Source organism: Lepisosteus platostomus, chromosome 3, assembly GCF_059453375.1.
Source record: "Lepisosteus platostomus isolate fLepPlt1 chromosome 3, fLepPlt1.hap1, whole genome shotgun sequence".
Lineage (NCBI taxonomy): Eukaryota > Metazoa > Chordata > Actinopteri > Semionotiformes > Lepisosteidae > Lepisosteus > Lepisosteus platostomus.
The window spans coordinates 13937417-13958959 of record NC_142613.1 but is presented as its reverse complement, the minus strand read 5'-3'; the positions used below and the strand labels follow the sequence as shown (position 1 = coordinate 13958959).

Below are 21543 nucleotides of genomic sequence, written 5' to 3'. Positions count from 1 at the left end.
CAACTGAAAGAAATATCTGGAGGTCTTTGGCACTTAATGACTGTAACACAAATGCCAGTAATGCAAATAAAACCTAAGAAATGCTTATTACGGCTCCAGTTATGTTTGTTACAATTCCTACCGTATCTAAAATGCTAGGATTGTTATCATCACACATGAAATTAAAACATATAAACATGAACATTTTACATAACAAAAATCAGGGTCTAGGCCTGGGTTAAAGCTAAGTTCAGGTTCTTATCCAGATGACTAAATTAGTGCTGTATTGGTTTTTTTTAAAACTCTTTAGCTCTGTCTCTCTCCAGGTCTTCAGAGCAGATAAAACATTCACGCCTTTTTTTACACAGTGTCTGCTCAGCTGGGGCTCATTTCCTCATTTGGATGCTAAGGATTCTGGTACTTGTAGTTCTCAAAGCCACCCTAATCTCTTTCTTATCTTCTGGATAGAAACATACCTGTGTCTGCCCTCTACGACTCTTCCCCTCAATGGACTGCCAATATATTCTTATGTTTTTGCCAACTGATGCACTGTGTTGTGTGAATTCTGTAGTAGTGGAGTGAGCTGGCTAGTCAGGTCTTTCCCATAAATCACAGTTGGTTCTCAGGTGATGCTGTTCAATAAAAGAAATGTCTGAATTCCTAACCTTGCCTTTGTCCAGGTAGTGGATGATCTCCTGGAAGAGCTTCTCTTTGAGTTCCTGCTGGGACCACACCTGGGAGCCATCCCGTGGGATGAGGTGGGAAGCACAGGGCTGGTCGGACCACTAGAGACACAAAGACAGGCACAGTCCATTACACCTCAGGTTTGTGCAATGCTGGAAAACAGGCCCTTTGACACTGAGAGGTGGTTCTGAATGACTTCCTCTATTACAAAGCCATCCTTACTCTGGAGTTCTGAAGCTGAAACGTGACCGAGCAAATGACAAATCCACTTCTTCATGACTTTTTAATTCAACCATTAAAACTGACTGAGTTTCACTGGGTCATCTATCTTGGCCCTTGAGTATCTACACACCATGAGTCATTTTCATAAACAGCCTATAAATTATTAGTCTGAAAAGTTAATATGTTAAAGGCAACGTGGAGCAGCTTAGGCAATTTTTCCAAAAAGTCCCAGAAAGTATTGCTTGAAGGAAAAAAAAGTGACTGTCCCATTACGTGGTCAAATCCACATAATTTAACAGAGGAAAAAATGGTTGGAATGTGATGTCTTAACAGGAGCATGAATCATTTGGCTAGCTGCAGCAACCTACCCATCCCCCAGCAACCTTCACAGACAGTCAGTGCAGGACAATAGAGGTCACATCTACTGCCTGGGCAAAACTCACAGGCAAAAAGGGCAAGTTGATAGAAAGTGGCAGAAAACCGCAACATTAAAAAACTCATCTTGTGAACTACGGGTAGGCGCAAATATTGTATACTACAGATGAGAGCTTTCAATAAGACCTGAACCTCTTTTCTGCAACTTTGTCCATGAAAGGTTACTGTAGAGAATTCTCAAAAGCTGTTAAGCTGATGGATAAAAATAAATCTAAATTATTTAAGTGTGTAGTGTGCATTTCCTGGGCCATATAGTAGTAGACATTTTTCCTACTCGCTGCCTCAGTAATGCTGGAAGTATCGTTAAGGATACCAGTCATCCTGGTTCCTCACTTTTCTCCCCCCTTCCCTCCGGTAAGTGTTATAGGAGTATAAAGGCATGAATGTCTGGACTCGGACACAGCTTCTTCCCTCAAACTGTCAGATTACTGAACTCCTACCACTGGCTCACACAGATGTATGTTATTTAACTTGTTGTTGCTACCACTGTTCTCTGTTTTTGTTTTTGGTGTTTCCTTGATGTCTTTATATAGGAGCAAACATGCAAATAAGCATTTCATTGTACTTGTGCAGGTTACAAGAACTCTACTCTACTCATATAAACAGTGCACTTCAGTTCTGTTGGGCAGAACCAAACCCACAGGAGCTTTTCGGACTATCAGACCTCCAGGAGCTCAGCGTGCAGTAAGAGAGTGTAGGCAGCCTCTGTGTAGTTCTCACAGTCCAGGTGTAAATCCCTCAGCTTGTACAAATACCTGGAAAGTGAGAAAGAGTGAAGTGCAGACTTAGCCATGGTGTTTTTAACGAGAACTACAGCCCAAGCTTTGTGGTCAGCATGCCCATCTAGCAGAAAGTGTGACTAACTTATTTTAACCTCACAGTTAATACCGGTCTTCTTTCCAGTGAAACAGGCAACACAATGAAGGTGTAAAGTGCAGCAGAAATCTAACAGAAGAGCCCTTTTTGGGGGGATTTTCAAACAAATATTTTTATTTTGTGTTTCTTCCTTTTCTAAAAGCCTACAGTAAGGTGATCCCATGGGGCTGAAGTAGCATGAGGGACTCATATTACAGTAGGTACAGTAGGCTATGGCCTAGAAGTAATGACTTCGAGCCGGAGTTGTACTGCCAGCTCCACAGCCGTGACCAGGATTCCCTAAGTGAGACCTCACAATTAAGCTGATGTTGATGGAGCAGGGCTGGAATTAAGCCAGCCGGGGCTCTCTCAGCTTCCTGGCAAACAGCACACACAGATATCTGTTGCACAATGTCATCGAGTTACGCCATGTTCCCCCAATCAGAGCTGACTCTCCTGTCAAGCACTTTGGAGCTTGCCATGTGACAAATCACTCCACAGGTGAGTGCACTGGAGGATCATGATCAAAAATGAAAAGATTAGTAAACAACAGGGTGGCAAATATGGGTTGAATAAATGTTTCTTAAGCAGAGACCTTAAGTTGACCTCTACAGGGTGATCTTTTTACGGTACTGATGATCACAGGTTTCTGCTTTCCCATTTCCTGAAAAGTCCACTTGGTGAAGCTGCCAAGAAGTATAACTGCACCAAGCGGAGATATCCCTGTTAACTGTTGGTGCACAGTATATGTTTTTCCTGTTCCTCAGCGCAACCTTAGCTCCCTTCCCTCCACACTTCACAAGGCTTACCGGATATAGATGTCCTCTCTCTTCTTTTCTTTGTAGAAGTTCTGCAAAACAGACAAGACGATTCTGAAATGTTGAAACTGTAAACCTGGGAGGTTTATACACTACTGTGTATACTGTGCAAAGAACAAGATGAACAAGCTGTTCCAGTTTGATCAAAACATGCTCTGTTTCATTCCAGCATTATTTCTGCCCTTTTCCTTAATTAAAAGAAGTATGCAAAAAAAGGAGCAGTATATATCCACAATGAAATAATAACAGTTCAGTTGATAAACCTTGGACTTGATATGCAAGTGATGACATTCCTCTAACGATGCCTAAAGCCAAAGACACTGCTGTGTTTGAGTCTGCTCTGTTTTGTGTTTAACATACTGACACAGGAACTACCAAGATTAATACTGTTTTTATTTTGTATCGACCCGATTTGGAATTACAAATTGTTTCTTTACACCTCAGCTCACAGTGCCGACAGTGATCCTCCAACCTTCCAAGCTATCAGAGTCATTAATTTCTAGACAAACTAGGAACTCCACAGCGAAAAACAGGAGGATTTAGGCCAGCTGGAGCACAGACGTGTCCCACAGAGATATCAACGCAGGCCTGGTGGTGGAGCCAGGCAGGTATTGTTGAGAGCCTAAACAGCCCTGGCCAGCTAATCCAAACCCTATCCCACAGGCACTCTGCAAACTGCATCTCAAAACAGGCCACTCACTGAAACTCAGTAATGGCCAGATGGGAGATCTCCTGGAGAAGGAGAAGATTGTTACTGAAACAGGTATTAGTGTGACCAGTAGGGGGCACTCTCCCTGCAGTCTGTGTGAGTCCTTATGCCCCAGTATAGTGACAGGAACTGTTAAAGGGCACTGTCCTTCAGATGAGACGTAAAACTGAAGTCTTGGCTCTCCATGATCATTAAAAATCCCAGGGTGTTTTTCAAAAACAGTAGGGGTGTTACCCCAGTGTCCTGGCCAAATCTCGACCTGGCCTTTACCAGTCATGGCCTCTTAAAAATCCCCATCTCTGAACTGGCTTCATCCCTCTATTCTCTTCTTCACTGATAGCTGGTGTGTGGTGAGCATACTGGCACATTATGGCTGCCGTCGATTTGCCTGTAAAGCGCTTTGGGGTGTCCAGAAAAGTACTACATAAGTGTAAAGAATTATTATTTCTATAATTATTACTGACATAAGAAATAGCCTTCTCTCATGTGTAACCTTTGGCAAAGCTGCCCTGTTTGGTAGTCAAGAGTTCTGCAGCATTTGTCAGAAGATCTCATCCAAGTGTTTCTTGAAACTGGCTTTAAAAATGGAGTAGAGTACCCGTTAAGTTAACCACACTAACCACTCAATTTCCTTTTCAGTCATAAGATGGCATCAGGAGATCTTATGATTTCTGATTCATTGAGCTGAAAAACGCAACGCTGCACACAGACAGCACTGCATATCACTACGACGAAGGGAATGGAGTAGTCGGTGTCAGTATCTGAAGATTTGTGGCACATTTCTCCAAGGCCCATTGTTGCCCCCAAGTTGCTCAGCGCACACCGGGGGGCTACGGGGGACTGGTGAGCTGGGGGGGTGGGGGGTGGAGGCGAGCAGACGCACCAGCACGTTGACAGTGCAGCTCATGCGGTGCTCGGGGCTCTCGTCGTGAGTGATGGTGCGGTAGGCCAGCAGGTTCTCCAGCAGGCTGCTGAGGAGCAGGGCCAGAGACTCCCCTGAGGAAGACAGGTAGCGGTGGCGGCGGCAGTGCTCCAGCAGTCTGCGGGCAGACACACAAACACAGGTAACCAAGGAGAGGTCCAGCAGGAAGAATTGGACAGACAGCTGCGTAAGAAAACTTAAAAAAAAACAGGAAATGGTAGCAACCTGAAATGGATCAAACTATAGAGCAACAGGAGTCTAGTCCATTTACCTGTATTATTCTATGTACAGGTATGAGCTAAAACCTTCAAAACTGAAAGAAACATGTCACTGTCAATAATTAAAACAGTGATTAGTTGCTCAGCAACTGCTTTTGATGAAGGCTGCTGTTGTGTCCGAAATGTAAGATGTTCTTCAAAGATGACACAGTATTGTTTCCATTTGATAGCATCTGTGAGGAAAATGTGTTTGGCACAGATAAGTGAGAGTGATACAGGGCAAGAAGGTTAATTGCTGGCGTGACAAACAGAGGAAGGCTCTATTACTTATCTGCACTTTGCACAGCCCAAAAGACAAAACCATATAAGAGATAAACACACAGTCAAACGCAGACCCAAATATAGGATTAGGGTACAGCTGTAAATGCAGAGATCTCCAGGATGGCTCTGACAGGAAGGAAATGAAATGCCTCAAATGGGTTTTAATTATACATAACTAGACAGAAAGATGGACACAGACACAAAAGGATGACAGGACGTGTTAGCTGGAAAGGGCAAACCTACGTCTTCTCCAGGAGGACCTTGTACTGCTCATCCCCACGGCCTCCTTCCACTTCCTGGTCCAGCTTCGTGATCAGCTCGTTCTCAAACTGCGGCACACAGACGGTCTCCATTAGCGGGACTTCAAGCCCATAAAAATCAATACTTCTAAACTGCGAAGGTAACATTCTTCAGTGGACCAGGATGGACTGTGTGCGCAGCCCCAACCAGCTTAAAACCAGCTGCTGGGAGAAATGGCGTGTCGGGGCTTGTGTGACATCTCTGCTGCAGCCAGTTCTATCCACGGAGACGTGCTATCCCCCCCAACCATTTACTCACCAGCGATTGCAGTGGTTTATAGGCATCAATGCATTTGATCAATAGTTACACTGCCACAATATACTGCCACCTCACACACACACACCTCTGAGCACCTGAGCCCTGCACAGACCCTAGAGTTTGAGCCCAGAGAAGCATCAAACTTTGGGGTCTGTGCCCTCTTGAGAACTGTAAAAACTGTATTGTGAGCACTAAAACCCCTGTTATACAGGTAATTCCAAAATACATACCGAGCACCAAAATGAACTTACTCTATGTAAACAAGAGTGTTTTGCATGAGTTGGGGCAACATGTGTCATGTAGGGCTCAGAGACCAGTGAACATGCTTGTCTAGGCTATGAAAGGAATGGGTTAGAATCCCTCAAGACCACATCTGCAAACTGGTACACAGCATGTGTCAAAGATGTACGGCTTGCACTGCTGCCAGTGGTGGCTGGAATAACAGTCTGCAGGGTGATGGCGAATGTTAATCTGTCGCGAGTGCTCAGGTGCCGCCTTTGCTGCAGTTACAGCTGATAAGGCTCTTTTTAATGCTCAGGATTCGCAGGAAAATGGGGCTCACCATTTGGAAGGTGTGGTTGGGGCTGAAGTTGTGCTCACACTGCATCATGTCAAAAAAGATGGGGATGGTGGCTTTCCTCAGGTCGGGCTCCGGAACCAGAGTCACCTCCAAGATTGAGCCCACCATGGATGGGATGAACTTCATCTTGTGGGGACCTAGGGGTTACAGAGGGCTCGCAAGGTTTTATTTTTTTTTACCTCAAGAAAATTGTCAGTTATCTGTTAGAATCCTTAAAGATGAAGAGCCAAGTTTGTGCATTCTGAGCAGAAGGGACGCGATCCATCTTTTTTTTTCACTGCTTCAAATAGACTAAATACAATTCTTTAAACCTCCAAGCATTTTTTCAGTGAAATGCAAAGAATGGAATTATCTGATGGAATACAAATGTAGAAGAAGGAATACGCCAAAGCTGCACACAATTCATTCCATATGCAAAACAGATTTCTCAAAACAGTTGGTTTTTCACAAAGGGATTTTTCCATTTGGTATTAATAACAAGCATTTAAAACATTTCTTAAGGACTTGAACAATGTTATTAAGAAGATACTGACATTCTAGACCATCTAGCCAGCTTGGTAGTTAGTAGCTAAGTGATCCAAGGATTTTATTTTGCCATTTCTTCAAAGGCACCAGGGTATCTGCTTCAACAGCATGGCTGAGTAACTTGCTTCACACTCCCACTACTCTTTGTGTAAAGAAGCATCTCCTCCTCTCAGTTCCAAACGCACTTCTGTGTAGTTTCCACTTATGATTCAATGTTTATTCTGAAGAAGTCCAATCAGCTGATTTTGTCCATGATTTTGAATACCTGGATCAGGTCACCCCACTGTCTTTTCATTCTCAAACTAAAAAGATTCAGCTGTTTTAGCCTCTTACAGTTAAATGTTCTGTTAAGCCCAGGAATGTACCTGGTTGCTCTTGTCTTGGCTAGCTCCAAAATAAATATCTTTTTTATAACACGGTGACTAAAATTGCACATAATATTACTAGTGCATTGCACAATCTTAATATTTCTTTAAACATTAAGAAAAATTATTAATGCCTTCTTACAGTTATAAATTTAGAGATAAACTGAGAAGCTTGCTGCACAATTTCTTCTGTTACTGACTGCTTGTACCGACACGAAATGGCTGTTTCTGCCAGTACAGTATGTTCCAGGAAAACCACAGGCTCTTTCTTACCAAGGTTGTACCACATGTCCCGGATCTTAAAGCCAATTTCCTTCCTCATGTCTCCATATCTTAACAGACAAAAACAGAAGGGAATACTGTTATTTACCCAGTATTAAGTTCAAGTAAGTTAAATAGAATCTAGTATCTATCTCATTGTATTTGTTCAGTGGAATTCTACACAAAGTTTTGAATTCTAATCATATTTCCTTCAAATTCTGCTCACAATGTTTTGAATCCTGAATTTAAATTTCAGATTTCTGTTAAAAGAGCACAACATAAACAATGTGTAATTATCCACTTCTTGTTCCAATATGATCTCACCACTTTTGATCATTCTGTTCATTTCATTCAAACTACCCCTTTGAGAAAAAGTGAACAGATCACTATGAGCGATGGAACAGTAATTTTGTGATCTGAAAGCAGTGGGTTCAACATGACTTGGGTTCAACCATATTTGTGTTTTTCTATTAATCTTTTAGTTTTAGCATTTCAGAATGACTTAATTTCACAACGTCCAACATTTCGTATAAATCTCAGTTGTAGTAACAAAACATCTACTCTAAAACAGCAAAATTAAAGCAACATATAAAGCTGAACAATTCAGAAGACCAGCACATTTTAAGTTGCTTTCATTTGCCATTTGTAGCAGATATTCCCCTTCTCCTTAGTAAAAATCAGAAAGATGGAAGTCTGCCTCCTCTCTTGACTTTAAAAACTGCAAGCTGTCTTGTTCGGCATACATTCCTTTGCCCAATTACTTCATCTGGACAAACTGGCTACTCTGGGAATGTGTTTTCCTGACTGTCCTGACATTGTAGAAACAACGGATACACTTGGAACAAACAAAACTAGAAAAGGAAGTAATTAGATGGAAATTATAAATTCTGCATCAAAATAATCTACAGGGAACATTAATTCTGAGCACATTCTGCATTGCACAGTATTCTAGCAGGAATAGCAATTAAAACTAATTAAAATGAGCATACCATTAGAGTGCTGTTCTTTCATATACTAAACAACTTTCTAAAGTAAAATCAGCTCTACAGGGAAAATGAACACTAATGCACATCAGACAATTTCTCTTCAATGTATTTTAGAGATTTTAATAACTGCCTTCCCATTCTAATTCAGTGTCACAACAACAAACCAAGTTGTGAAGACTAAAATAGAAATGAACTTGTTTCTGGGAGACTTACTTGTTCAGGATCTTGTTGCGTTTCTCCTGGGAGAAAGTCTCTAGTTGCAGGGACTTGTGGGTAAGGAAGGCCACGGTCAAGTGGAAGTAGTTGTTCCAGAGCTGCGCAAGGAGAACAGGAGTTAGGAGCCAGACTAGTACCATATGGTTTTACCAAGCGCTGAAACTGCGGACCAACAGGAGTGAAACCTTGCAGCAATCCCTGTTATTTTTTGCTGCAGACAAACAGGCCATCCCATATTAAATCCATTCATATGAGGTCAGCCAAAATGCTAACTAGGAAATACAAAAAATAATTCTTTATCCATTTGAAAACTGCTCTCCCAAAACCAGCCTCGACAGCGTGTCAATTTTGATGCCGGTAAATCTTGCAGATATCCTGACTTTAGAAGACCATGCTTACTGTATATAGCTTATAACAAAGACAAAAACAATGGGCATTGTGCCTTCACAGAGCTCATCAGTAGATACCTAAAAAATCAACACTGAGTATTGACATTGAAGAGCCTGGGTTTGAGAAAGTAGGGCATAGTCATTTTTATAAAACATTAAATAATAGTATTGTTTATGGCATCACATCTAAAAGGAAGTACAGAGCTATACAGAAAACTCTCAGATTCACAGCACACTACAGTGATTTACAAAACTGTACAATGTGTCTTCTAATTTCTAAAACATCTTTGTTAACTAGAAGGAAGCAGGATCATTTCACTGTACAAAGAGGAGTTACCTGCAGCTCAAAACTGGCCTGGTCCAGGAAGTATTTATTGAGAACCTCTGCATACTGGTTGATTGCACGCAGAAACACTCTGTTAAGGTAAAAGTTTAAATCAAAACAAAGAGAAATGAGAAAAAATGCAAAACTAACAAATGTAGGCAGAGAATTGCTTAATTTAGATTTGTAGCACAATTACATCCACAACTACACATCAGTAATAAACATTTTAGTAGGAATGTTTAAATATAAAAAATGATACTGAAACCTGGTCCAAGTATGCTTGGGTCTGCTGAGCTCTGTTACTTACTTGAATCCTTAATTAAAAGCTAATAATTATTTTCATTACTGATTTAATGTGTTTAATTACACCCGTTAATTGCTTTTCTATTCTTAAACCACAAGTCAGAAGCTAAAAAAAGTCTAATGGAGCAAACTGGTCATTTTTAAGAGAGACGTGAGCTGGAATTAAAACATGCCCATAAAGTGGATCTGTAAAATGGGGCATGAGATGCCCTACGGAGAGATAATGTTAAAATAAGCTAGCAATTCAACAGGAAGAGCTTCCAAACATGGTGCAAACACAATCTGATGGAGGTTAAGAAGAGTACAGTTGAATTTAACACCAGCCTGCCGAGTTCCAGTGGAAACTTTCATATCTCCAGCACCCTAGGGCTTCCCCCTGCTTAATGGAAAACTGAATAAAACTAATATCTCACTCATTTGGACACTTTGCAATTATTTCCTCCAAGCTTTATAACAGATTTTTCAGGAAGAATCAGTTTTTCAGGCAGTGTTAGTAGTGTTAAAATAATCTGAAGTTCTGTTTAAGAGCTCAAAATAACTAATGGTGTTTAATTAAAATGAAGAATTAAAAGGTTAAATTAAAAAAAACCTAATGCTTTAACTAAACTGACGAAAAACAAATGACACTGGTGTGGTCTCGTGATTCCACTTTCGGGCACAGTGTTTTTACTTTCATGTTCAGTACAGCTCTCATTTTCCAGTTTCATGCAGCCTCTCCTTTCTACAAATCTGAATTGATCGCTAAAATTAACCCACCACATGTAACTTGCATTCTATTCCCACTCTCTTGCTTTTTTGTGTTTTTTGCAATTCTCTATCCCACTCTTACACACCATCAATGAATTGTTAAGATATTAAATCGTTCCCTGGGCCCTTAAGTGTGCATAAGTCTTTCTGCAAACACACTGTGTACATCAATTCAGCCTGGGCTCAGATTTATGCATAGTATGAAAGAGCTGTCATTAGAGATGACAAGATGACAATCCTGTCTTAAAATTCAGTTTTACACCCTAGCTTTTACTTCTAATATACAGATTTAATACTGTTACTAGAACAGTTGTAGGAAACAATAGACAAGAAAAAAAACAAGCGTTAGTCCAAATGACTATAGAATAGCATAGTGTACTGTATACTACTGCAGTCAAATAAATATTTACATGACTAGAGCAATAAGACTGTAAGATCTCTTATACCAATAACTACGATTACCCAGCCAGAATTGGGTCTCGTAGATAAAAACAAGAATCTTTCTCATGGGTTAGGCTTTGGAGGAAGAGAAAGATGATCCTGTATCTCGTTTTCTTCTTTTTGTGCCCTGTCTTCTCTGCATTTCTGCTGTGGTCCACCCCACTGCTTATTCTTCAGCATGGTGGTCTTAATGAATTACCGGGTGAATTAGCCAGAATCATGAAGAACGCTCTTTGATCATCTGCATCTGATCCTATGTTTACGTTTTTCTAGTCCCAGGACTGATACTTAAACACAGAAAAAAATACACCTTCTGGGCAGGGCAACCCAACTGGGAACTCCATCTGAGAACATTGCTAATTTTTCTGATAATCAGACTGACATCCCCTGACTGGAATTAATATTATCATATAAGTTACAAGCCCAGTATTCCCTAGCAGATTTGTTTGTAGACTGAAGCAGTAAGATGCAAGTAAATATAGGCCATTCATTACTGGGTTCATAAATTATAATTGACATACGGAATTAAATGTTTGATCTAATCCACGGCCAGTCCCTAGGGCCAGAATTGCGGAGTTGAGCTGTATGAGAAAAGGGCTGTGCAGTGCATTAACCTGATCTGCAGCAGGTTCATGATCATCCAGTCCGAAGGGAACACATTCCCGATCAGATCCTTAAACATGATGAATGTCTCCATCAGGAAATCCTGTTCATCATTCGGGATGAGAAACAAACAGAGAGAGATAAGGAGTTATCAGAATCTCCTGCAAAGCTGCACCCTGTACCTGCAAATATGTGTCCCATGACAGAGAGCTTTTGGGGGTTTGTGAGTAATGTGCTTCCACCTATGACTGGGATGACTGCGTTGTTGCGCTCCCAGACCTGGTCCTTATGTTCTGATACAAGTATTCAAAGGGTATTGACAAAGTCAACCTATTGGACTTTAGAATCAAAAGTGAAATGAACTAAAAAAACAAATAGGAACTACATGTAAAAGCATTTAAAACCCAAAACAGGAGGCACCTTTTTAACCAAAGGTTTGTGTGAATGTGGAACAAGATGCCCAGGTGGGATTCTTCTTTCAAAAAACTGCTGGATAAGATTCTTGGATCAAGTAGCTACTAACTACAAAATAAACTAGGTGGCCTAAAAGCCTCCTCTCGTTTGTACCTGTTCCTATGTTCTTAAATGCAACAACAGAATAATTTCTGCATGCCACATGTACAGGACACATCTAAAAGCTCTCAGATCAATTTCTTCTCATATAAACAAAAAAGTTCCCTAACTGTGTTTTAAGTAAAATATGTATTTTTTTCCAGATCCTGTATTGCTTCCCTGCTATATGTAAATGTTTCATTGTAAGTTGTGAGGACTACATTTGCTCTGAAATTCAACGTTTCTTTACGCACAAGTTGGCACCTCAGGAAGGCCTGACTTACGATGATGTCCTGTCGTGTTTTGAAGGTGCTGATGTAGTGGGAGTAGTGAGAGTCATCCATCTGTTTCAGGATGGCCGTCATGCAGGACAGATAGTGACCCTGAAGAGAGAAGAAGTAGAAAAAGGAAGCCTGTGAAATTACAACAATCTACAGCAACAGGCAGGATAACTTGATTAGCCTCAAATTATTGACATGGTACTGTATTTATACACCATCAATGACATGATATCACATTACAGAATCATGTTTAAACAGTTACTGCTTCAAAACACCCCACCATCTCAATCTTCATGTACGATGCTACAATAGGGCAAAGTGCGGCAAATAATCATATTATAACAAATAGTCGACTGTCAAGTTAATATGATAATTACCATGATTTTGTTAATATATTACTTCCACATAATAATCACACTGTAATTCTGCCAGGTTTCTCCACAACCTCTCACTAACGAGCCAACTTCCTCTTATTAGCTGTCAAGCTGAGTCATACCTTACATCACCACCACTATACCACTATTACTGCTCACCCAGTGCAATATTAGCTTTGTTCTCTGGAATGTCAACACTTGGGCATCAAGGACAGAGCATACAAAGACTTTTAGAAAGATGGGGGCACAATTGTAGAAATTCCCTTACATGTGCGCACACAAGAAAGAGAGACAGAGACAGAAGAGAGACAGACAGACACAAACACAGAGAGAAACACAGACACATGCAGAGAGAAAGAGACAGAGACAGACACACAAAGAAACCGAGACAGATACACAGAGATACAGAGATGCAGGGGCGAGGAAGAACAGCTGTCCTCTTACGATGAGCGGGAGGGTGCGGCTCATGCTGATGACGGTGCGGTTGATCCGGCGAAGGAGGCGTTCCATGATCATCTGGACGTGAGCTGAGGTGGGACCCTGGGGGATGGGGGGGGGGGGGTGATGGGGGGATAATGAGACACGGAGTAAGAGCTTGAAGGACAGAAAACCTCCTGGGCAATCCTGGCTTTTCACACTGGGGGGTGTGAGAAGAACCTGCCCCCCCACCCCCACTCTACTTTTTACGGACTCACCACATCCTTCCTGTCCAGGATGTCCAGTATGGTGCTGAGCAGCTGACCGCAGGCCTCGTAGTCTGGCTTGTTGGAGTGGTCATCCAGCTGGCCACTGAGCTGGTCTGTCATCAGGGGGAGCAGCACATCTCGACACTCTGGAAGGGCGGACATGGATGCCAACGTGAGACGTTGTGTCCAGCACAGGTGGAAGCAGCCCTCAGATTATCTGTAACTTGTTAGGCGTGGGTGGATCATAAATCTCTTTGCCTGCTTGCATGAACCTCTTTAAATATTACATGAAATATTTCTTCTTGAGCTTTCACATTTACCCAGTGTCTGATTACTTCAGTGTGTTCAGTTTCTGTGCACAGCACCCTTTACAAAACTCAAAGAATACTGAAGGGCAATCAAACACTGTCTAACAGAAAAAGAAATACCTTTAAGTGTCAATTACTACTTTTACCATGATCTTTTTTTTATCAAAAAGGACATATATTTCCTATAAAGAAACAAGTAAAGGTTTATTCAATGCTGATCCAGGATGCGCATGCTTGCACGACGTGACTCAGATCGCTGAGCAGTGTGCTGACGCAGGTTCGAGCAGGTATCACCCGGGGCTCACCTGGCTGTCTGAAGAGGTCGCTTTCCACTATCTTGCACATACAGCCCAGCTTCTGGCGCACCAGCTGGAAGTCTGGGATGCTCTCAATGAATTTGGTCAGCAGAACACTGGTCGAAACAGACACAGAGAAAGATAAGCCTACACAGTCAGAGAGGTCAAGCAAAATGAGATAGGAGAAGGGTCTTTAAAGAGCACGTCTGTTAGTGTGCTTGCCAATAGTTGATGATACAGGATCACCCACTGCTCACAGCAATTCAGATCTTATGCTCAAAAAGTTAAGTTGTATCAATGACTTTAAATCAAGCAAGTTTTCTCATTTAACCACCGGTAAGAAAGACTCAGATTTTTATTGAATGCAACACCTCTTTTCAAGAACAAAACCTCTAAATCAGAGTTTCCTCAACCATGCCCAGTCCCAGACCACTCGCTTTTGAGTCACCAACTGCTGATCACTTATTATAAAATCTATAACTAATTTACTTCATTTACTATAACAAGCAGAATAATGAACATGCAAACCTAAGAGCACACAAAGGAGGGTAAGTATTAATGTACTCATTAGAAAAGAACACAGATACTAAAAGAATGCCACACTGGTTAAAACAAAGGCACTCTTATAGAGAACTTCCTTGTACAAACCCTAGCAATAAAAAAGGCTAACAACATTTTATAATATACAGTTAAAAGCATACAATACAAATTGAGGGAAGTTACATTCAGATTGTACAATGCACTTGTAAGATGGCAGTTTTATTCATGGTTTTGGTCACCATATTAGAGAAACGATAATGATGTCCTACAGTACAAACAATCCAGAGAAGAGAAATTGGATACAGGTGTGCCTTATTTTTTATCTGCAGATTCACAAATATATTGCTCTGAGCAGGGCTGGAATTCTGTTACCTGATACTTCGCAAATACATTGTTCCAACCATCAAATCACAAGGCAGCATTCGGCACAGACTACATAAACCTACTGAACTACTTTACACTATGTTGTAAACACAGCACTTAACCTTCATTTTAGCACTCTTAATATAATTCAATTCATTCCAAATTCGTTTAAAAATTAATTGAGACCTTAAACTAATACATGAATTGGAACATTTGCAAGTTGTTTTTTTTACATATGAAATGTATAACTGAAAGCATGGCCAGAACAAAAGTTGTTGTTTGTTTCTTATGCAAAGCTCTCAATTCACTTCACTTCAGCCAAGAAGTCAGTGCAACAGTGTTACAGCAAGATAAGGGAGAAGACAGTTATGATACTTTGTTTGAAAGAGATAAAACAGTGGGGATGAATGATTACCTGTGTCTATCAGTATTCCACCTGGGGACACAGAGGCATCAGTGTAATCCCCCTGCCCCAAAACGTCTTACCAAAAAAAAATGTACCAAAAACATCTTATGTGTAAAACTGATACGCTTAAGTTTATGGAGTGCACTGTTCTAGGTACACCCCCAGGGGTATGATTATATATTCCAAGACTTAAAGGAATGTTCTGTACTGACAGGCTAAAAGAAGATCCTTTTTAGTCCCGAAAAGAGAACAGTAAGAGGGACCACAAAGTCAACCCAGCGAACTTATTCAGAATTAACAGGGAAACACGAACCAGAGGGCACAAGTGGAAACTATGTGAAAGTATATTTAAAGCCAAAAACAGCAGGTACATCTTTACAGAGATGGTTGTGAGATTATGAAACTCCATGTTGTTGAAGCTGATATCCTAGCTTCTTTCAAGAAACAGCTGTATGAGATCCTTGGATCAAACAGTTCAAACGGCCTCCCTTCTTTTTAAACCTTTCTTATGTTCTTAAGCTTTGTTACTGGCTCACAATGCCTCTTTCAGAACAAGAAAATGAACCCCACTGCTCCATGTCCCAGGGTGCGCACTGTTGAAAGCGATTCTGCAGCACCAGTGTGGACAGATAGTTTGTCTCTACAAGTCTTTACAAATCTCTACAATGTGTGACCAAGGGCTGGATGAATCCAGAACCTTCACTGGTGAGAGCAGAGGTCTATTTAAGGCTTGGGCAACACACCTACCATCTAAGATTATTCCAAAAGAAATCATTTTTACTGGCTTCTGAATCGCAACATTCATTTGCAGAATTACCTGAGTTCTACGGGCTCAAAGACATGTTGGACATCATTGATGATGGTTGGGAGGTATTTCAATATAGCGCCCTGCAGAGAAGAGAGAACAGTCAGGAGGGGGATAAGAACCCCAGAGACATAAGAAGAGATACAAAGAAAAGGAGACTTTTGGAACATCTAACCCTTTTGGTAGTTAGAAACTAACTGGTTCTTAACAGCTGTTTCTTGAAAAAAATCATTGTATTGATTCCAACAACATGGCTGAGTAGCTTGTTCCATACTCCCATAATTCTTTGAGGTAAAAAGCAGCTAACAGCACACACACCAGACACCAGCATATGATTCTTCATTTACTATGCACCGATTTCATGCTTTTTGCTCAGTTTTGTAATCTTCAGTTCAAGCACTACTGTCCAGAGGCTTAATAATTTCTGCCTTGCAGTCCTAGTGCAGCTGTTCCTCCAAACTCACCTTGATTTTCACACCCTCGTCCAGCGGCCGGTCCATCAGGTTATTGAAGGATAAGAAGAGAGTGTGAATGGAGTTACAAAATTCGTCTCCGTTTTCGTTGTTCCCATAAAATCTGAGAGGCACACAAAGAAACAAAGTTTGTAAAACACAGGAGAGATTATTCCTTCCATCGAGTTCATCACAGTAATCCCAAAGCTCACACAGCAAAGCCAGAATGACTACAGCATTCCTGAGCACAAATACATATTTTGACACTTTATGTGAAAACAAGTACAAAGCATTAGCATACTCCCAAAAATGCTGTCATCTTTAATTCCCTGCAAAATTCCTCATTATCCTTGTAGGGGAGCCAGAGCCTGTTCCGGCAAGCAGCAGGCACAAGGCATCCACACCCTGGATGCGACACCTGTCCATCATAGGATACACACTCACACCAGGCCAATTTTCCCAGAAGACTTTTAACCTATAAACATGTCTTTGGACTGTGGGAGGAAACTGGATAACCCAGAGGAAACCCACACAAACAGGGAGAGAATTTACAAACTCCATGCAGATAGGAATTAAACCAGGAGTCCAAGTGCTTCAAAGCAGCAATGCTAAACACAGTGGTGCTCCAAAACCTTCATCAATGCTTCTTTTACTAAAATCAAAGTGGTAAGTTATTACTGGAATATGTGACTTATACTGTATATTCATAGTGTTTTATATAACACAGATTTAAAATCAATTTGGTAGCTTTACATTAAAAACAATGACCTCCTGTTTCTAACTACTTTCAATACCTGTAAATCAATACCATAAATATCTGAGGAGTTTATGAACTAAGGACTGTAACTGCAGTTAGTCTCACTTTGTAACAGGTCTGTAACTATACATGGTAAATTCTTTTGCAAGGTACAAAAATTTGCAGGATGTCACATGGAGACCAACTGACCTGAGGTAGAGGACTCGTGATTGTACAATGAAACGGAAGAGGTATTTCAGGGCTTTGAGAGCGGAGTAGAGAAATTCTGTCAGCTTGGGGTCTTCGGCATTCCCCACATAGAAATTCAGCACCTTGGTCAGCTTCCTGTAGGAGAAAGGAGAGCCTGCATCATTGGTTCAATCAAGCAATTGTAGTGTCAACCGCTCAGGTAAATGTCAAATTAAAATGGAAGAGATATTTTCCAGTATTTTGGTCAGTTTTAAACAGCACTGCTACCATTTTCCAGCCTGATCTTGTCAGATCCTGGAAGCTAAGCATTGTTGGACCTGGTCAGTACTGGCACGGGAGACGTGACTAATTGGACATGAAAGATCCCATGGCACTGTTTGTAAGAGTAGAGCAGCAGGGTGTTTTCCCTGGTGTCCAGGTTAATATTGACTCTGGTCCTCCACAGCCTAGTCTCCCTGCATGTCACCTTTAATCCAGATGATAAAGGAATTTCTCATTTTGGTGCTGCTGGTGCAGAATGGCTGCTGGGCATCACCCAGGTGGGGCTGTGTGAACTACTGTGGGGTAAAGCACTAAATAAACATAAGAAGTTATTCGTTTTAAATGCCCCTTTTGTCTCAATTTCTATATTGCCTAGAAGTTTATAAAACTTTTCTAAAAACACTAGGATGTCATAATTTTGTTTTACAAATTTCCTGCTTAGAAACAACTGAACAGTTGTATTCGCAAATCTGATGTCTCATCCACTCATTATCCAACTCATTATACATTAAATAAACACCGGATAACTGTGAAACTGCCTCTATTTGACCATTAAAATTCTCTCCTATGGTCATTTGTATATAGCATCTATGAATTGGCTTAATCACTGTTCTCCTAGCTGATGTACAGTGCCTTGCGAAAGTATTCGGCCCCCTTGAACTTTTCAACCTTTTGCCACATTTCAGGCTTCAAACATAAAGATATAAATTTTTTATTTTATGTGAAGAATCACCAACAAGTGGGACACAATTGTGAAGTGGAACGAAATCTATTGGATTTTTGAAACTTTTTTAACTAATAAAAAAATGAAAAGTGGGGCGTGCAAAATTATTCGGCCCCCTTGCGTTAATACTTTGTAGAGCCACCTTTTGCTGCGATTACAGCTGCAAGTCGCTTGGGGTATGTCTCTATCAGTTTTGCACATCGAGAGACTGAAATTCTTGCCCATTCTTCCTTGCAAAACAGCTTGAGCTCAGGGAGGTTGGATGGAGAGCGTTTGTGAACAGCAGTTTTCAGCTCTTTCCACAGATTCTCGATTGGATTCAGGTCTGGACTTTGACTTGGCCATTCAAACACCTGGATACGTTTATTTGTGAACCATTCCTTTGTAGATTTTGCTGTATGTTTGGGATCATTGTCTTGTTGGAAGATAAATCTCCGTCCCAGTTTCAGGTCTTTTGCAGACTCCAACAGGTTTTCATCCAGAATGGTCCTGTATTTGGCTGCATCCATCTTCCCCTCAATTTTAACCATCTTCCCTGTCCCTGCTGAAGAAAAGCAGGCCCAAACCATGATGCTGCCACCACCATGTTTGACAGTGGGGATGGTGTGTTGAGGGTGATGAGCTGTGTTGCTTTTACGCCAAACATATCGTTTTGCATTGTGGCCAAAAAGTTCGATTTTGGTTTCATCTGACCAGAGCACCTTCTTCCACATGTTTGGGGTGTCTCCCAGGTGGCTTGTGGCAAACTTTAGATGAGACTTTTTATGGATATCTTTGAGAAATGGCTTTCTTCTTGCCACTCTTCCATAAAGGCCAGATTTGTGCAGTGTAAGACTGATTGTTGTCCTATGGACAGACTCTCCCACCTCAGCTGTAGTTCTCTGCAGTTCATCCAGAGTGATCATGGGCCTCTTGGCTGCATCTCTGATCAGTCTTCTCCTTGTCTGAGCTGAAAGTTTAGAGGGACGGCCAGGTCTTGGTAGATTTGCAGTGGTCTGATACTCCTTCCATTTCAAGATGATCGCTTGCACAGTGCTCCTTGGGATGTTTGAAGCTTGGGAAATCTTTTTGTATCCAAATCCGGCTTTAAACTTCTCCACAACAGTATTACGGACCTGCCTGGTGTGTTCCTTGGTCTTCATGATGCTCTCTGCGCTTTCAACAGAACCTTGAGACTATCACAGAGCAGGTGCATTTATACAGAGACTTGATTACACACAGGTGGATTCTATTTATCACCATCAGTCATTTAGGACAACATTGGATCATTCAGAGATCCTCGCTGAACTTCTGGAGTGAGTTTGCTGCACTGAAAGTAAAGGGGCCGAATAATTTTGCACGCCCCACTTTTCATTTTTTTATTAGTTAAAAAAGTTTCAAAAATCCAATAGATTTCGTTCCACTTCACAATTGTGTCCCACTTGTTGGTGATTCTTCACATAAAATAAAAAATTTATATCTTTATGTTTGAAGCCTGAAATGTGGCAAAAGGTTGAAAAGTTCAAGGGGGCCGAATACTTTCGCAAGGCACTGTACATCCATAGCTGATGTGTGGTGAGCGTACTGGAGCACTAGAGGCAGAGGAGAGTCCCCATGGTCTGTAAAGCGCTTTGGGGTGTCCAGAAAAGCATTAGATAAGTGTAAGGAATTATTATTAAAGCACGTTTTCAAGACCGCCCCCATGGGAAAGAAACTCACGCGAACGCCAGCGTGGCACTGAAGTGCTTGTAGATGTAGGTCTCCAGAACAGGGTTGAAGTGCTGGAACTTAATGTCTCCTATCAGCGTGATGATGAACACCTGCAGTGACAGAATCAGTGCAGATCAGAATTTGTGCCATGATGCTATTTTGAAGTACTTGTTCTCAATGGTCTAAATATACTGCACTTGCAAATACTTAACCCTTTTGTCAGGTTAGGCCTACTGTACTGAAAATCTTTTACATCACCCAGGTGTTACAGGTGTTTTACAGGTGCAGAGCTGGTCCTGACTCGACGCAGACCCAACCCAATGACAGCAACCTGAAGATTGTACCCACTGTGGCCCAGGAAGAGCACCAAAGTATAAGGCCTGTAATTAATTGCCTGCAAAAGATTGGAGCTTCAAATCCAGCTAGAAAAAAACCAACTCAGATTACACACTTGACTATAGCTTGTGTTAGAAATAGTGCAGTGGTTTGCATTGGAGCAGACAACAGTTTTCAAGGCTATCCTAGAAGTGATGTATTTGGCTAGAAACCCAACCCTTTAGCATGTCATACTCAAAGCTCCTGAGCGTTTCAGATTCTTATGCTGTACAGAACAGTCCCCACTGAGAGCTGATGTGTGTTGAGCGTTCTGATGCACTTTGGCTGCCATCACATCATCCAGGAGGGGCTGCACACTGGTGGTGGTGGAGGGGAGTCCCCATTACCTGTAAAGCGTTTTGAGTAGAGTGTCCCGAAAAGCGCTATATAAGTGTAAGCAATTCATTTTTATTATTATGATTATGATTATTATTATGATTATTATTATGATTATTATTAATTATGATTATTATTATGATTATTATTATTATTATTATTATTATAAGCAAGGATACAAAGGAGGAGTGCCATTTGGCTTATCTAGCCCGTTTTGGTAATTATTAGATCCAAGGATCTTGCCATTTCTTTAAGAAAGCAGGATGTCAGCTTCAGCAAGGCTTGACACTAACACTAACTTTGGGCTAAGAAGTGCCTCTTATTCCAGCTTTTAAATGTTTTTCCTATATGGTTTTCCACTTCTGCCCTCTGGTTCATGTTTCACTGTCGATACTGAAGAAATACAAAGGGTTGACTTCCTTTATGCCTTTGAGGATTCTGAATACTTGTACCAGGTGCCCTCAGTTATCTCAGTTCAAGACTAAAAAGGAATGGATCTAGTTCATATATCAAATCAAAGATATCTGCAGTCTGTTTCCCACGAAATTCAGGAGTTCAAGTAAAGTTCAGGATCGAATACAGCAACAAAAAAAGTGGTTCAGACAAGAGTTAGCACTGCATTTGGAGACATGGCTAACACATTTTACAAAAATGGTTTTACTAAGCTTGGGACCACATGTGGGTTGT

The 21543-nt window shown here is 41.1% G+C and overlaps 1 protein-coding gene across 2 annotated transcripts in view; it reads right to left on the bottom strand.

The window, feature by feature from the left end:
- dock5 (dedicator of cytokinesis 5) overlaps positions 1-21543 on the bottom strand; it is a 76325-nt gene that overhangs the window by 15197 nt on the left and 39585 nt on the right. For both annotated transcript variants that reach the window (XM_088624626.1, XM_088624627.1), the window contains exons 21-38: positions 20155-20255; positions 17472-17606; positions 16538-16649; positions 16086-16156; positions 13969-14075; positions 13365-13501; positions 13114-13209; positions 12299-12397; positions 11474-11565; positions 9381-9459; positions 8652-8752; positions 7465-7523; positions 6284-6438; positions 5407-5492; positions 4586-4742; positions 2985-3025; positions 1985-2075; positions 645-764 (exon numbers count right to left, since the gene is read on the bottom strand). In XM_088624626.1, the coding sequence (XP_088480752.1) occupies positions 645-764; positions 1985-2075; positions 2985-3025; positions 4586-4742; positions 5407-5492; positions 6284-6438; positions 7465-7523; positions 8652-8752; positions 9381-9459; positions 11474-11565; positions 12299-12397; positions 13114-13209; positions 13365-13501; positions 13969-14075; positions 16086-16156; positions 16538-16649; positions 17472-17606; positions 20155-20255 (1839 nt within the window). The remainder of the gene's footprint in view (positions 1-644; positions 765-1984; positions 2076-2984; positions 3026-4585; positions 4743-5406; positions 5493-6283; positions 6439-7464; positions 7524-8651; positions 8753-9380; positions 9460-11473; positions 11566-12298; positions 12398-13113; positions 13210-13364; positions 13502-13968; positions 14076-16085; positions 16157-16537; positions 16650-17471; positions 17607-20154; positions 20256-21543) is intronic.